Below are 17,186 nucleotides of genomic sequence, written 5' to 3'. Positions count from 1 at the left end.
CAACATTGTAGCCTAAAGTAAAGAACTGTTTTCTGCAAATGCCAATGTTTTCATCAGTGGTTCCGAAGTGGCTTTGGGACCCACCATTACCCTCGGACGACGAGCCGAGGCCCCAAATAAAGCAATGTGTCATATATCGTATAAAACATTGTATTTTCCACACAGGTTTTTGTTGAACAAGCAGTAGATTTCCCTTTAAGACTGAAATTATGATCAAAACAACCCAATAACATTCATTTTAACAGACACAGTTACTGTTTCCATGCATTTTCAGATGGAAAATATTGAATTAAATGTTCCCTATTGACTTTGACCCATTTTTGGAAATGTCACCAAAAATGTGATAAAAAATGGACAATAAATGACAAAAATGTGACAAAAAAATACAAAAAAATTACAAAAATGTGACAAAAATCTGATAAAAAATGGACCAAAAAGGACCAAAAAAATTACACAAAAAATTACAAAAAAGTTACAAAAATGAGTTGAATACCCAACAAAGAAATGATGGAAAAAAAATCTGATGACGTGAGGAAAAAGATCTCTCGGTTCAGGCGGGAGTTAAGAGGTTAATATCTCCACACGGTTTTTGTTGTTGTCCTCGTTTAGGCATTTATCGTTCAAATATAATCGGTCGTTGGCGCCCTCTTCTGGTCATGAAATGTAGTGAGCAAAAGCGCTGCACAACATAAACTAAATTAAAAAGAAAACAAAAACTGCGGACGAAACGACAACAAAACGGACACAATTATTTAAAAATAATATCATAGTTTTATAATTAAAAACTTTTTGCTCAGACGTTACCGATCAGCTGACCTGCGCCTCGTCACGTGATCCCATCCGCTTCCTGTTTTCTTTTCCCTCAACTCATCCTTTTGCTTTATGAAGACATTTTTCACACAACTTTCCTCAAATCTCTTTCTGCCTTGAATTTATTTCCTTTTTTCGTGCTTTAGTTTTTATTGCCATCATGTGACGCGACCGTTAAACCGTCAAACTCCACGTCGCGCGCTCTTCCTGCAGTTTGTAAAGTTGTTATTCATCGAAATTCTGGACATTTTGGGAAGTTTATGCGACCTCCAGTCCAGCGGAATTTGTCTTGGGAGCTTCCCCGTGTGAGAGCACCCTTTCCCGCGTCAGTGTGAGGTAAGAGCACGGAGTAAGAAAGATTTGTGTTTGAAATCCATGACTTTCTGCATGGGGGATCGGAGAGAAGCTTGTTAACCCATACAGAAGCTTTAGTTTGTGCTTAAATAAGCCGTGACAGCGGTGACAGCGGTGAGAAACAGCTGGATTTGTTCATGATCTGACCTTCATTTGAGCAGGTGTTGCCAAGATGTGAGTTTGATGAGAGGTCAAAGTTAGTTGTCCCTCCTGAGCAGATAAGATAAGATTGTTATAGGAGGAATCCAGCTTTATAGACAGATTAAGTTCATATGACGAAACAGATCAGACGTTTATAATATACATCTATTACTAACACTTTACTAACAGCTTCTACATAGAGATTTTTAATAATCAGCTTTTAGTGAAGTGCTTCCAGGAGCACTTTTTAATCCTGCGAGCTGAACCATTTTGAACATTTTCTCCAGTTATTATCCAGCAAAAATGCAGCAAATATTCTTGTACATTTTTTGTCATATTTTTGTAAATATTTTGTTGTATTTTTGTAATTGTTTTGGTCATATTTTTGTAATTTTTTTGTCATTTTTTTTTTGTCGTATTCTTGTACATTCATTTCTTGTACAAAAACACGACAAAAAATGTCCAAAAATACAACAAAAAATAGACAAAAATATGACAAAAAATGTACAAAAATATGGCAAAAAAATTACTAAAATACAGCAAAAAAAATGACAAAAATATAACAAAAAATTGTCAAATATGACAAAAAATATACAAAAATACAACAAAAAATTGATAAAAATATGACAAAAAATGTACAAGAATACGACAAAAACCCAGACAAAAAATGTACAAAAATATGACAAAAAAATTCCAAAAATACAGCAAAAATTGACAAAAATACAACAAAAAATGTCCAAAAATACAACAAAAAATAGACAAAAATATGACAAAAAATGTATAAAAATACAAAAAAATAAACACAGCAAAAAAAACGTGGCAAAAAAGTGACAACAGCATGGTGACACAACGAGGAAAAATCTTAGGTCTTAGCTTTCAAATGAGGCATTACACTGGCTTACCTATAGGCTGTGAGAAGCTTTCAGATTTGGGTAAAACCGAACTTGAGATAAAGAGCTCTGTTAAAGGAACAGGCCACGGTTTCCCACACTGAGATACCTGAGCTTAGACGAGTTGATGTGTACCTGCCTGGTCTTAGCGCGAGTGCTCAGTCACGCAAAAAGACCGAACATGTTGTTAGCATATAGCCTCTCCTCTTCTCCTCTAAAGGTGTTTCCTGCACATTCTTCTGTTTTTACAGCTTTAAACATTTACTCAGAGGAAAATGCCGTCCAATAAATCAGTGTCAGACGCCTCCATCACTCAGTTTGTGAACTGCAGGATCCTCCGGGACCACCGCCTGCAGAGGTACCACAGTACTTCAAACACTATGTTATGTCACTATTTAAATGCCATACTTCACTTGTGTACTTTGTGGTGTCCTTCAGGGAGGACCTGTGGGTGCGCGAGGGCCACATTCTGGACCCGGAGAAGCTGTTCTTCGACGAGAAGGGCTTTGCAGACGAACGAGTGGACTGTGAAGGCCAGATCGTCGCCCCGGGATTCATCGATGCTCAGATCAACGGTGAGACGCGCACGATTTCATCAAATAGGAAAGGACTTGTGAAGCGCAGACACAGTCACAGAGCACTTGAGCGACGCCAGTGCAGGTGTCGTAGCATGTTGCAGTTTTTTTACTCATTAAGCCCTTAACTCCCACCTGAACCGAGCACATTTTCTCCAGTTTGGCTTTACCCCAGTCCAAAAGCTTCTGGAAAAAAGGCGTGAAAATAGCAACAGAACTGAGATGAAAACAATGATGACGAAAAAATTACACAAATGTGACAAAAAATATGACAAAAAACTGATAAAAAAAAGACAAAAATGTGACAAAAAATGACAAAAAACTGATTAAAAAAGACAAAAACTGACAAAAATGTGACAAATAAATTACAAAAAATGTGACAAAAAAATGACAAAAAAATTACAAAAAATGGATTAAAAAAAGACAAAAATGTGACAAAAAATGTCAAAAAATGTGACCAAAAAATGACAAAAAAATGACAAAAATGTGACAAAAAATGACAAAAAATGACAAAAATGTGACAAAAAAATGACAAAAAATGTGACCAAAAAATGTGACCAAAAAATGACAAAAAATTGATTAAAAAAAGACAAAAATGTGACAAAAAATGACAAAAAATGTGACCAAAAAATGACAAACAAATGACAAAAATGTGACAAAAAAATGACTAAAAAATGACAAAAAATGTGACCAAAAAATGACAAAAAATTGATTAAAAAAAGACAAAAATGTGACAAAAAAAATGACTAAAAATGACTAAAAAATGACAAAAAATGTGACAAAAATGTGACAAAAAATGACAAAAAAATGACAAAAAATATGACACAAAAATGACAAAAAACTGATTAAAAAAAGACAAAAATGTGACAAAAATGTGACAAAAAAATGTATTTTAAAAAATGACAAAAAAGTTACAAAATGAGTTGAATGCCCCCCCCCCCCCCCCAAAAAAAAAGATAGAAAATAATCTGACGACGTGAGGAAAAAGATCAATTTAGTTTTGTAGGTCTTAGCTTTCAAATGAGGTGTTATGTGTTTTTGTCACTTTTTTGTTACTTTTCTGCTGGATTTTTGTCACTATTTTTTGCCGTATTTTTGTCATGTTTTGCTGAATTTTTGTCTCTTTTTTGCCGTATTTTTGTCACTTTTTTGCTGTATTTTTGTCACTTTTTTGCTGCATTTTTGTCACTTTTTTCTGGATTTTTGTCACTTTTTCTGCTGGATTTTTGTCACTTTTTCTGCTGGATTTTTGTCTTTTGTGCTGGATTTTTTTGTCTTTTTTCCCTGCCCTTTTGTCACCTTTTTGTTGAGTTTTTGTCATTTTTGTCGCTTTTTTGGTCACTTTTTAGCGCTTTTTTGTTTTGTTTCCATCCTCATTTTCTTTTTTTCTTTTTTATCGCTGTTTTGAAGAAGCTTTTAGACTTGGAGAACAGGGGAAAACATGTTCACTTGGGAGTTAGGAGGTTAAAAGTCTTGTTTTGACACAAATTGATCAAACTTCTATCTCTTTTGTTGTAGTTTATTGGTGTCTAAATGGTTTATAAGTGATCTAACAGTTTTACTCATTTTGTTGAGTCCTAAGAAGTGGAATAATAAACTCTGAAAGCATAAACACAGTCTGGAACCTGGTCTGTGCTCAGGCGGTTTCGGGGTGGACTTCTCTCAGCCGACAGCAGAGGTCGCTGCAGGAGTGCGATTGGTGGGGAAGAGGATCCTGGAGCACGGAGTCACGTCCTTCTGCCCCACACTGGTCACCTCTCCCCCGTCTGTCTACCACCAGGTGTGTCCCCTCGCTCCCTCGCTCACACTGGTCACACGTGTGCGTTTCTCCTGACGTGTGCGTGTTCCTGCAGGTCCTGCCTCAGATCGCGGTTGAAAATGGAGGGCCGCACGGAGCAGGAGTCCTGGGTACGTTTCAGACCACGGGGGTAAAGTACGAACCTGGATTAGAGGGTTAGCGGGACACGTTTGGGGTCAACCTTGGTTTTGCGGAGCTACAAAGCTGGTAGATCTCCATGGTAACATGTATTAGCATAATCTGCTCTGGACCAGGTTTAGTTCCAAGCTAAGATCAGGGTATCCGCGGGATCTTAAAAAGTCTAAAATTCAAGAATCCAAATTTAAGGCCTTAAAAAGTCTAAAATTCTGCCTATTTGGTCTTAAATCCAGGGCAAACTGGTCTTAAAAATGAACATTCAACAACCCAATTATTTGTGCACAATTGAGTTTAAAAAGTCGACAAATAAAGTGACAGAAGCAGCGATGAGGAGCCGCTCATGGTCCGAGAGGGCGAAGCGACGCTGACGCACTGGCCGCCGCCACAAACAACGTAAACTCAGCGATAGTCGAGCGAGGCAGAAGGACTTTCCTTCAGGGCTTTATCCTCCACAAACAACGTAAACTCAGCGATAGTCGAGCGAGGCAGAAGGACTTTCCTTCAGGGCTTTATCCTCCACAAACAACGTAAACTCAGCGATAGTCGAGCGAGGCAGAAGGACTCTCCTTCAGAGCTTTATCCTCTCAGAAAAACCACTGAGGTCAGCAGAGTTTAGGATCCAGAACATGACCGAGGTGTCGCTGATGGATCCGTAATGCTGCTGTCGGTGGAAAGATACGTCCAATATGAAACAACGTGGAGATAATCCTTCACTCTAAATATCCAACTCAAGGTCCTGAACGACATAATTCACAATAAAGTTTGTCCAAATGTTAGGTGACACAAAGCGAACGCTCCTCTGCTCAGGGACAGAAGGAAAGAGAAAGTCCTGTTACTTTAGAAACACGTTTCTCACTTTGTTCATCAAAACATCTGACAAACAAGTTTAGAAAACACAAAACCTACACTAGATTCTGACCTAATGATAATATCATTAAAATAATTATGATAATTAATTAGTTGTAAAGTTGTGTTTTGTGTTGTTCTGTGCAAACGAGTGGAAAAGCTGCTTTTATTTTTAGAAACAGTGAATGTTTACTAGCCCAAGTATTACAAAGCATTTTAAATACAAAAACTAAATATCTGTTGTTTTCTTTCATTCAGTCGATAATTGTGAGTAATTATTCAATCTCAATATTCTTATTATGGGATAAGGTTAAAGCTTGAATGGTTAAAATGCCTAATGTGAAAAATGAAGTTCTTACATTTGTACATCCCGCTGTGAAATCAAAAACAACAGTTTGACACTTGGATTTTTGTGACAGTGATTTTCTTTAAAGTCATTTATATATTGCACGTTCAAAAACAGGTCTTATTTTTGAGATTTTGTGGTCTTAAAAAGGTCTTAAAAAGTCTTAAATTTGACTTGTCCAACTCTGCAGATACCCTGTAATATAAAAAGTCCCTTTGCTGATCTCAGACACTGATCAGACTCCCCGGTGCCATCGCTTTGTCCAATGAGTCGAGCTTTCTTGTGAATCGGCCTGTCACGTCCAATCAGGAGAGAAGGGGGAGGAGTTTAATGATTTGTGTGTGTGTGTGTGTGTGTGTGTGTGTGTGTGTGTGTGTGTGTGTGTGTGTTTGTGTGTGGTCAGGGGTGCACGTGGAGGGCCCGTTCATCAGCGCGGGGAAGAAGGGCGCCCACCCGGAGAAGTTCCTCCAGACCTTCAGCGGCCCGGGGCTCTCGGACCTGCTCCGCACCTACGGCAGCCTGGACCCCGTCTCCGTGGTAACGCTGGCCCCAGAGCTGGACCACAGCACGTCGGTGGTCAGGGAGCTGAGCCAGAGGGGCGTCACCGTGTCTCTGGGTGAGTCGTCATCGCTGTTAGCATTGTTAGCTTTAGCACCGACAGCTACACTGAGCGGGAGAGCAGGACAGAAGAGGAGCATGATGAGGAACATGATGACCTATGGCCGGGCCAGGAGGAGGAGTCACAAATCCCTTTACATGAGAACTAACTGAAACCTGCTCCTGATGGTTGTTTCAGTCTTAACACTGAGAATGAGCCTGACGGTAATTAGTGTTAGACCAAGCACATTCAGAGAACTGCAGTTATTGAAAGTAACTAACGACTTTGCCAAACATCTGTCCTGATGTGAGTGTCCTCTGGTTTAAATGAGCGTGTGGCCGATGCCTTTAAGCACAATGTTAATGAAATATCAAATGTATTGAATAAGAAGATGGGCATCATTGTAGAGTGGGTTTCAAACAACAACATGATTTTAAACGTCTCCAAAACAAGATCAATGTTTATTAGTGGCAAGCAGCGACAACATAGCATTCCTCAGCGAATTCTTTAAGAGCGAGAAACTCTGATCTGGAGAAAACAGATCAGATGGAACTTCTCGGCGTTGTGCTGGATCACAATCTATCATGGACCCCACATATTAATCAAATTATTCGCAAAATGGGCAAAGGCATAGCAGTGATCTGAAGGGGCTCCTCCTTTATGACCCCGGCTGTGAGGAAAATGGTGGAACAATCCCTGGTTTTATCCCACCTTGAATATTGCTGTATCGTGTGGTCTGCTCTGAACGAAACTGACTCATCACGACTCCAGGTCATGCCAAATAAAGCTGCCCGCCTCGTGCTGGGACGTCCATACAGAAAAAGGATCACTGATATCATCAAATGCTGTCGTGGCCTTTGCTCCAAATTAAAATACAACACAACCTTTTGATATTTCTAGAGAAAACCATTCTGACTGGTCAACCTCAATGTTTGTTTGAAAAATTAAAATATGTCAACCAAAGTCACTCACATGGCGTCGGGCCTTTGGAGCGGACTTGGTCCTACCTCGTCCTAGGACTAATTTTTAAGAAATCTGTTTCATACAGAGCCGATGCACTATGGAATGAGCTGCCAAAAGAGCTCAGGGAGCTCCCAACAGCACAATCTTTTAAGAAAAAAGTAAAATGCTTAATGAAATAATGCATTTTCAATATGCATTTTGAATGTTTACTACATTTCTAATTGTATTTGTTGTTTTTAATGGCATAATTTACACAATCGCTTTATAATTCTATCGATGAACTATTGTGATTGTACATTTTTATATTTTGCTAAAATTGCTGTGAAAACACTGTATATTTATTCATTGTAATGTCTCAATTTTCTTTTTTAATCAGAACCCCAGGAAGACTAGCAACCGCCATGGTGGAAGATAATGGGGATTCCAAAATAAATAAACAAATAATAAACTTTAAGCACCGAAGAGAAAACATGGTCTGTCCACTTTCCCCTCTTTGTTCTAACTTGTTTGTGTTCTTCTTCTTCTTCTTCTTCGTGTGAAGGTCACTCGATAGCGAACTTGTCTCAGGCTGAAGACGCCGTTCAACACGGAGCCTCTTTCATCACGCACCTGTTCAACGCCATGCTGCCCGTGAGTCCCACACGCCTCACACCTCACTCCTACATCAAACCATCTGGACATTTATGTTATTAAAGATTCTGGTTTGTTCTCCCACGCGGACAAAGCACAGACCTGTTCCTTCAGCAGGGATTTGAAATGAAATGAGAGTCTTAACCCCTTAACTCCCACCTGAACCGAGCACATTTTCTCCAGTTTGGCTTTACCCCAGTCCAAAAGCTTCTGGAAAAAAGCTGTGAAAATAGCAACAAAACTGAGACGAAAACAATGATGGAAATGTGACAAAAAAGTGAGAAACATTGACAAAAAAGTGCCGAAAAATTGATGAAAAAGTGGCAAAAATGTCACAAAAAAATGACAAAAATGTGGCAAAAATTTGACGAAAAATGATTTAAAATGACAAAAAATTGCAAAAAAAATGACGAAAAAATGACAAAAAATGACAAAAAAATGACAAAAAAAATGACGAAAAAATGACGAAAATATGACAAAAAAATACAAAAAAGTTACAAAAATGAGCTGAATACCCAACAAAAAAATTATGGAAAAAAAATCTGATGACGTGAGGAAAAAGATCCTCTCGGTTCAGGCGGGAGTTAAGAGGTTAAAGGGATGTTTCAGGATTTTTGACATAGGGCCTCATTTCCTAGTTATCCAGAGTGTTGCTGATTCCTGGAGATATTTTTTTTGTAATTCATGCAGTTCTTATATTTGAAGAGTTTCGTGGCGCTAGGCTAATGCAAGGCTAGTGCATTTCTATGGTGTCAGTTAGCCTGCATTAAAAACTGTCTGACCCGCTCCACAGAGCACCTGAGGCAAATCACTTATAACACCAGACTAACCATATAAATGTCTGTGTCCATAGAATCATTTTTACCATTTTGCATTTAAAATAACTTATATTTGAGCAGCATCAGCTTCGTGGTTGTATAAGCTACGCGGCGGTGGAGTGATCTGCTAGAAAATAGTCCCTCAAAATGCGATTATTCATGTGATGCAGGTCAGTTATATTCCAAACATTATTCTATGGACACAGACATTTATATGGTTAGTCTGGTGTTATAAGTGATTTGCCTCAGGTGCTCTGTGGAGCGGGTCAGACTGTTTTTAATGCAGGCTAGCTGATACCATAGAAATGCACTAGCCTTGCATTAGCCTAGCGCCACGAAACTCTTCAAACTTAAGAACTGCATGAATTACAAAAGAAATATCTCCAGAAATCAGCAACACTCTGGATAACTAGGAAATGAGGCCCTATGTCAAAAATCCTGAAATATACCTTTAACTACTTTTAATCCAGCTTTAGTGTAGTGTCAGCAAAAATATGACTCTTGACTAATATAATGACGAAATATTTAAGGAAATTAACACTAGTTTGTTCATGAGAGGCTTGTATTGGTTCATATTTCACTCTTCTCTTAAATGTAGATGCTCTTGGATGTGTTTAAAATGTTTGCTCCGTCTTCATTTCAAAAGTTCTCCCGTGTTTGTGTCCACAGTTCCACCACCGCGACCCGGGCATCGTGGGGCTGCTGACGTCGGACCGAGTGCCCCCCGGCCGGACCGTGTTCTACGGCATGATCTCAGACGGCATCCACACCAACCCCGCGGCGCTGCGCATCGCCCACCGGGCTCACCCCACAGGTCAGGACCCCACATGAGTCACTGCAGGAGCCGGGACAAGATGTGGAGACGGGCTGATGGGCAGAGTCAACTGGCAGGAGGATTAACCTATTGAGCATGTTTTGGTTAATGGGGGAAACCGTAGCACCCGGAGGAAACCCATCCAGACACAGGGAGAGAAACATGCAGGCTCTGGGAATCGAACCTGGGACCTTCTTGCCGTCAGGCGAGGGCTCAGCCACCGTGCCGGGCTGTAGGTGGTCCCATAGATATACATAAAGGCTAGATGTCTCGTACGCTCTGCTGGCCAATGGAGGGCGGCGTCCGCACACGGCGGCCATCTTGCCACAGGGAGCTCGCTCATAGCATTGTGTTTTGTGGTGCATGTACTTTTAAATAACCATAAGTTTGTACTGTAGACCTTTTGTGAAGCACTTTGGTCAACAGCAGTTGTTTTAAATGTGCTATATAAATAAATTTGATTTGATTTTGATTTGATAACTTGCTAAATTTTCTACCGATTTTCAAACGGTTTGGTTTGCTATTGTTTAATCTTTATTTCAACATGTTCCAGTATTCAGAATTGTAACCACGGCAACGTTTGTAAGAAACCAAATTGTTTGTAAATCCGTGAAGATTTGAGCGAGATAAGAGGATTTGTGTTTGTGCTGATCACTCACTTACTTGAGCCAGAAAGCTTCCCTGTGGCAAGATGGCCGCCGGTTATGCCGGAAGTGACTCTGCCTTAAATAGGGGGTATTATGCTTTTTTCAGTCACATAGCACCAGTCTATATCACACTACAATGATGACCAAACCTTCTGTTGGTCTGTAAATGCAGTAAATTAGAATAACTGCCTTGTATAAAATGTCTCTCTCAAAATGGCTGTAGTGAATGTCTTGAAATAGGCCTCTGTCTCTTTAAGAACCTCTGACCCTTTCCGACACGCCCCCTCCACACGCTGTCTGTGGCATCAGTGGGGAGGGGGTTCTGCTGAGGAGCAGTGGTTGGTTACTCGGCTGGTGACGAAAGCTCGGAGGCGTCTCCAGGAGGCGGGGGCGTTCCTAGGAGGACTCAGGCAAACCTATCCCTAAAATGGCCGCCATCAGAGTTTTTACAGATTACTCAAAAATATGTGAATGTGCCAAGGCAACACTTCAGGCATGTTTTTAATGAGGGAATGACATAATAACATGATGTAAAGCTTGAAAAAGTCCATTTTGCATAATACCCCCCTTTTAAGAGGGAAAACAATTTGGAGAAAAATCTAAACTTTCTCTAATTATTCAAAAACTACTTTAACTGTTCTGTTTTAGTTTTGTCCACATGAGGGCACTGTTGACTGTATTATTTTTGAATTAAGTATTTTCAGTTGTGGCCCCTTTAAGAAAATGTTAGGCAGAGGAGGTCACCTGACTCAAAATCAGGAAGTAGATTGAAGCATGGCCCTGAGCTGTTTTCGTGTAATCATCCAGTGTAATCTGCAACATCAGATGTCCTTGGAAGCATCGTGGGTGTGTATAGATTGTTTGATTTCATAACTTTTTATGTACATTATTATTATTTGATTAAGATTGATTTTGATGATTATAAATAGATAAAAAACTTGTGACAGAGGCATTGTGTGGGGTGAGCAAGCAGCTCATTGTATTTTATGTTTTTTGTTACAGTTTTACCTTTTCTTGCCACATCAATAAACCTGTGGACATCACATATTGGTCTTCAGAGTCCTGATGTCAAGAAGGAGTTTAGCTGACTGTTTAGTTATATACAGCACATATAGCGAGGGCAGTACATTAACAAATGCTGAATTATGAATATAGTTTTCTACTTAAGACATGGGGAGGAGCAAAGTGGTTCAACAGCCCATAAATACATAAATAACGGAGAATGCTAACATGATGCTCCATGTTAGCATCGGACTAATGCTAAAAGTTAGCTAGCTCTAGCTACAACTGCCGTTTTTTCACTTCTACTGAATAATCTGCCGTGAGAAAATATCCATATGGGCCCGATTTACACTTGACTTTACTTATGTGATAAATAAGTTGATATTCCACCAGAAAATGGCTAAAAAGAGTGGAAAATTGTGTTTCTCTAAAGATTCTATTTTCCCCTCGACGAAGCCACGCCCCCTTCTTTGACGAGATGCCGTCTGTATCTGTGGCGTTCATACGCTGTAAAAAAGCATGTAAAATTGTACTAAAAATAAATCCGCGAAACAGCGAGGCCGCGATATGTGGGAGGGACCACTGTATATATGCACGTGTGTTCCTAAACCCGGCTCTCCAGGGGAACCTTCGATCTCCGCCGTGTTCCTGATTCACGTTTTGTTTTCCAGGTTTGGTCCTCGTGACAGACGCCATCACGGCCATGGGGCTCCCTCCCGGACGCCACACTCTGGGTCAGCAGGTCATCGAGATCCAGGGCCTCCACGCCTACGTCGCAGGTCAGTGGCTCGACTTCACCGTCTGCAGGACAGACTTCAGGCTGCATGAAGTGACGACTCTCATGTTTCAGGCACAAAGACGCTGAGCGGGAGCATCGCCACCATGGACATGTGCGTGCGGCACTTCAGACAGGCCTCAGGTCAGTGAGGGACGTTCTGGCAGATGCCTTTCTCTGATCAAGCATGAGGCTCAAATTACATGAACTTTGCCCTAAAAAGCAGTAAATTTGATTAAAACTGGCATCAAATTTTAATTTCTTGGATGATAATGACATTGATTAACTATTTTTACAATGTAGTTCGTTAAGAATACAAAAATTCAGCTGCAGACAATTCGTACAGAAGCATCCAGTAAAACAATGTGGGACACAGAAACTACAAATACTGAAAAAAGGTAAAAACGCTGCTGTACCAAAGGAGAGGGAAGCTGCTTCTCGTTTACACGTCGCCATGTTGGCATCTCTTTTAAAGTCTCCCGTTGTGTTTCCCCTCATTCCTCTGTTTGGTGGAATCTTTGCAAATTAAATGAAACTTTTTTTTTTTTTGCGTCATGGAAAGTATCTATACAGAATCGCCCATATATGGTCATGTTTGAAAACAGTTAAGGGGGAAAACAATTTTGAGAAAAATCGAAACTTTTGCTAATTATTCAAAAACTACTTTAACAAACGCTGAATTATGAATAGAGTTTTCTACTAAAGACATGGAGAGGAGCAAAGTGGTTCAACAGGACATAAATACATAAAAAAGCGGAGAATGCTAACATAGTGTGTGTTGTGTGCTTGTGTGGTGTGTCTCTGGGGAGGTGGGTGGGGGGAGTGTGAATGCGACAATGTGTATTTTTGGAAGGAGGTGGGTGTGAGAGAATGTTTTTAAATCGGTAAAGCACTTTGTGTTACATGACATGTATGAAAAGCGCTATACAAATAAAATTGATTTGATTTGATTTGAACATGATGCTACATGTTAGCATGCTAAAGCTAACGGTTAGCTAGCGCTTACTATGACCGCCGTTTTTTTTTTTTCGCTTCTACTGAACAATCTGCTATGAGAAAACATCCATATGGGCCCGATTTACACCTGACTCTATTTTTATGTGATAAATAAGTTAAAAAGAGTGAAAATTGTGTTTCCTAAAAGATTCTGTTTTCCCCCTCGGCGAAGCCACGCTTCCTTCTATGACGAGATGCCGTCTGTATCTATAGAGCTCCACAGTCCCGCCTCCTCTCCGGTCCGGAAGTAAAACTCCCCTTGCTTTGAGACCGTGTTGATTTTGAATAAAGTCTTTAACTCCGTAACTCCGACCTCTTGGGCTGAATCCAGCTCTGTGGTTATAAAGCGACTGCAGAGTCAGACGCAGGTGAAAAAAGCACTTATGAGATCGATCTAGTTTACCAAAAAATACAGTTTAACTGCGAGCCTTCGTCCTAGAACTACATTACCCAGGATGCTCGGGAGTCCCATGATCTACTACGAGTGTTTTGATTGGTGGAGCTTCACGTTCCCACACGTGTTTATTATTGTAATGTAGAAAACATATTATAAACATTGTATTAAATCATAATGCAGGCAGATAGTTGACGTTTTATCCATATCTAACACTGACAGTAAGAAAAACTTCGAATGGATCAAAAAAATGTTCCCAACGATCCAATTAAACGAACCACCGATCATTTTCATTCACATTACCATGATTCAGATTGTTTAAGAGTGAAATAATATAGAACTTTTGTCTGCAAAGTAAAAGAAACTCACCGTGTTTGTTGCAATGGTTCTTGGGATACAGAGTTTCTATAGTCAGGAAGTGAATGATGTCACAGCCTTGTACCATAAGCTTTTCTTCAACATGTCGTCTTCTTTTTGGATTGAAATGAAACATTTTATGGTCACGAATTGCTACATAGCTGATTAGCTTTTGCGGTGACGTTAAACTCTTAATATTGGAATTTTTGGAAAATCGACGGTCGTGTAGACGGGGATTTTTTGCTTCCGGAGCAACAGGACCGCAAGGGGCGGGACTGTGGAGCTCTATAGTATCTGTGCATTAAAAGAAAACAAATGTGACTCGCTGCTGTCTGTGCTAGAGCATTTTCACACTTATTTTCAAAGCCAGTTTTAAGGTGATTTCTGACGGATGCAGAAGGCGTTGGTTTAAATGATTGTTTGCTGCTTTTGTCCGTGCTCCTCAGTGATGATCTGGTCTCCGCTCTGTGCAGGCTGCAGCGTGGAGGAGGCTCTGGAGGCGGCCTCTCTTCACCCGGCGCAGCTCCTCGGCATCAGCCACAGGAAGGGCAGCCTGGAGTACGGCTGCGACGCCGGTACCTGCATTGTCCATTTCGTTGATAGAATGTGATTTCCACTTCCGGATTATCAGCCTGAGCTCAGAGGAACATTCTGAAGTTTGGGAATTAAGTGCAGACTTTAGCTGGTGACTGTTTAACCCCTTAACTCCCACCTGAACCGAGAGCATTTTCTCCAGTTTGGCTTTACCCCAATCAAAAAGCTTCTGGAAAAAAGCTGTGAAAATAGCAACAGAACTGAGACGAAAACAATGATGGAAATGTGACAAAAAAGCGAGAAAACATTGACCAAAAAAGTGATGAAAAATTGATGAAAAAGTGGCAAAAATGTCACAAAAACGTGACAAAAAAGTGATAAAAATTGGATTAAAAATTGACGAAAAAAGACAAATTGTGAGAAAAATGTGACAAAAATGTGACAAAAATGTAATAAAAAATGGACGAAAAAAATGACAAAAAAGTGATAAAAATTTGATAAAAAATGTACGAAAAAATGACAAAAATGTGACAAAAAAAGTCATTGTGAGAAAAATGTGAGAAAAATATAACAAAAAATGACAAAAATGTAATAAAAAATGGACCAAAAAAATGCCAAAAACGTGACAAAAAATTTGATACAAAATTGACGAAAAAAATACAATAATGTGACAAAATGTGACAAAAATTTGATAAAAAATGTAATAAAAAATGGACAAAAAAATGACAAAGTTACAAAAATGAGTTGAATACCCAACAAAAAAATCTGATCCTGATCCTCTCGGTTCAGGCGGGAGTTCAGAGGTTAATTTTGAGATTTGTGTCTAGTTTTCTCCCTTACTTCTGATGTCACAGACCAAACTCCCTTTACTTTACGATCTTTACTATTTGCCGTTTTTCGATGCTTATTTCACCCGCGGTCGCTGTTTTAGTGATTTTTCCCCCATCTCTCCTCAGACCTGGTGATGCTGGACGACGATCTGAACGTCCGAGCCACGTACATCTCTGGAGCGGAGGTTTGGAGACGGACATGAGAGAAAAGTGCCTCTGTGTAAAACGATCCCTGCGTTATCCACACGAGGGCAGTGCTGGACCGTTTACTCTCACTGTGAAAAGACCTCTCTGCTCTTCCAAAACATTTCACATGAATGTTTTACTAAATCCATCGCCTTTTTTAAAATCGAATAAAGCCTTTTAGATGATTTAGTTTCTCATGTGACCCTGTGTTTTGATAATAAAGATGCGTTTATTGATTCCACAGCGTTTGTAAGACTTTTGTGAACTCTTAATAGATCATTTACTTTGCTTTATGTAAGGATTAAACGAGGAGCCGTTCATTAGACGGTTATAATGATATAATATAATAATCATTTGTGTGTTTTTCAAAGTAACTGTGGAAACACTGATCATGGCAACCGTTGCTACCAGACATTCTCGGGTCTCCTACAAAATCTAACAAATTAAATTAACTAAAAATCTAAACTTTCTCTAATTATTCAAAAGCTACTTTAACCTCTTAACTCCCACCTGAAGTGAGTGCATTTTCACAAGTTTGATTTCTATTAAAAGTGAAAATAAGTGCCAAAATAGTGATGAAAACGAGACGTAACGCAACAAAAAAATTACAAAAATGTGGCAGAAAAGTACCAAAAAAGCAACAAAAATGTGACAAAAATGTGACAAAAATGCGACAAAAATGTGACGAAAAAGTGACAAAAAACTGTCAAAAAAGTGATAAAAATGCGAGAAAAAATAACAAAAATGTGACAAAAAAGCGACAAAAAAGTGACAAAAATGCGTCAAAAATGCGACAAAAATGTGACGAAAAAGTGATAAAAGTGCAACAAAAAGTAACAAAAATGACAAAAAAACAGATAAAAATGCGTCAAAAAAGTGACGAAAAAGGGACAAAAAATTGATAAAAAAGTGACAAAAATGCGACAAAAAAGTGACGACACAGTAACAACGTGGTCTTAGCTTTCAAATGCACCATTACTATGGCCTATAGGCTGTGAGCGCCAGTCAAGAAGCTTTCAGATTTGGGTAAAGCTGAACTGGAGAGAATGTGTTTGGTTCAGATGGGGTTTAAGAGGTTAACAAATGCTAAATTATGAATATAGTTTTCTACTAAATAAAGAAACAAAGACATGGAGAGGAGCAAAGTGGTTCAACAGCCCATATATACATAAATAATGTATATGTTTAGTCCTGGTTTAGTCCTAGTTTAGTCTCTGTTTAGTCCTGGTTTAGTCTCTGTTTAGTCCTGGTTTAGTCTCTGTTTAGTCTCTGTTTAGTCTCTGTTTAGTCCTGGTTTAGTCTCTGTTTAGTCCTAGTTTAGTCCTAGTTTAGTCTCTGTTTAGTCCTGGTTTAGTCCTAGTTTAGTCTCTGTTTAGTCTCTGTTTAGTCCTGGTTTAGTCCTAGTTTAGTCTCTGTTTAGTCCTGGTTTAGTCCTAGTTTAGTCTCTGTTTAGTCTCTGTTTAGTCCTGGTTTAGTCCTAGTTTAGTCTCTGTTTAGTCCTGGTTTAGTCCTAGTTTAGTCCTAGTTTAGTCTCTGTTTAGTCCTGGTTTAGTCCTAGTTTAGTCTCTGTTTAGTCTCTGTTTAGTCCTGGTTTAGTCCTAGTTTAGTCTCTGTTTAGTCCTGGTTTAGTCTCTGTTTAGTCCTGGTTTAGTCTCTGTTTAGTCCTGGTTTAGTCTCTGTTTAGTCCTGGTTTAGTCTCTGTTTAGTCCTGGTTTAGTCCTAGTTTAGTCTCTGTTTAGTCCTA

The 17,186-nt window shown here is 39.4% G+C and overlaps 1 protein-coding gene across 1 annotated transcript; it reads left to right on the top strand.

Moving 5' to 3' along the window:
- Positions 1–869: 869 nt before the first annotated feature.
- On the top strand, positions 870–15,610 carry amdhd2 (amidohydrolase domain containing 2). Its single transcript, XM_079564523.1, has 12 exons — positions 870–1,146; positions 2,447–2,553; positions 2,634–2,770; positions 4,411–4,550; positions 4,624–4,678; positions 6,302–6,514; positions 8,001–8,089; positions 9,577–9,721; positions 12,042–12,149; positions 12,221–12,289; positions 14,366–14,467; positions 15,383–15,610. Exons 2-12 carry the CDS (start codon positions 2,471–2,473, stop codon positions 15,457–15,459), a joined length of 1,218 nt encoding a protein of 405 aa, XP_079420649.1. The 5' UTR covers positions 870–1,146; positions 2,447–2,470; the 3' UTR covers positions 15,460–15,610.
- Positions 15,611–17,186: the final 1,576 nt, after the last annotated feature.

Source organism: Gobius niger (assembly GCF_951799975.1).
Source record: "Gobius niger genome assembly, chromosome: 10".
NCBI lineage: Eukaryota > Metazoa > Chordata > Actinopteri > Gobiiformes > Gobiidae > Gobius > Gobius niger.
This window is presented reverse-complemented; position numbering and strand designations above follow the sequence as displayed.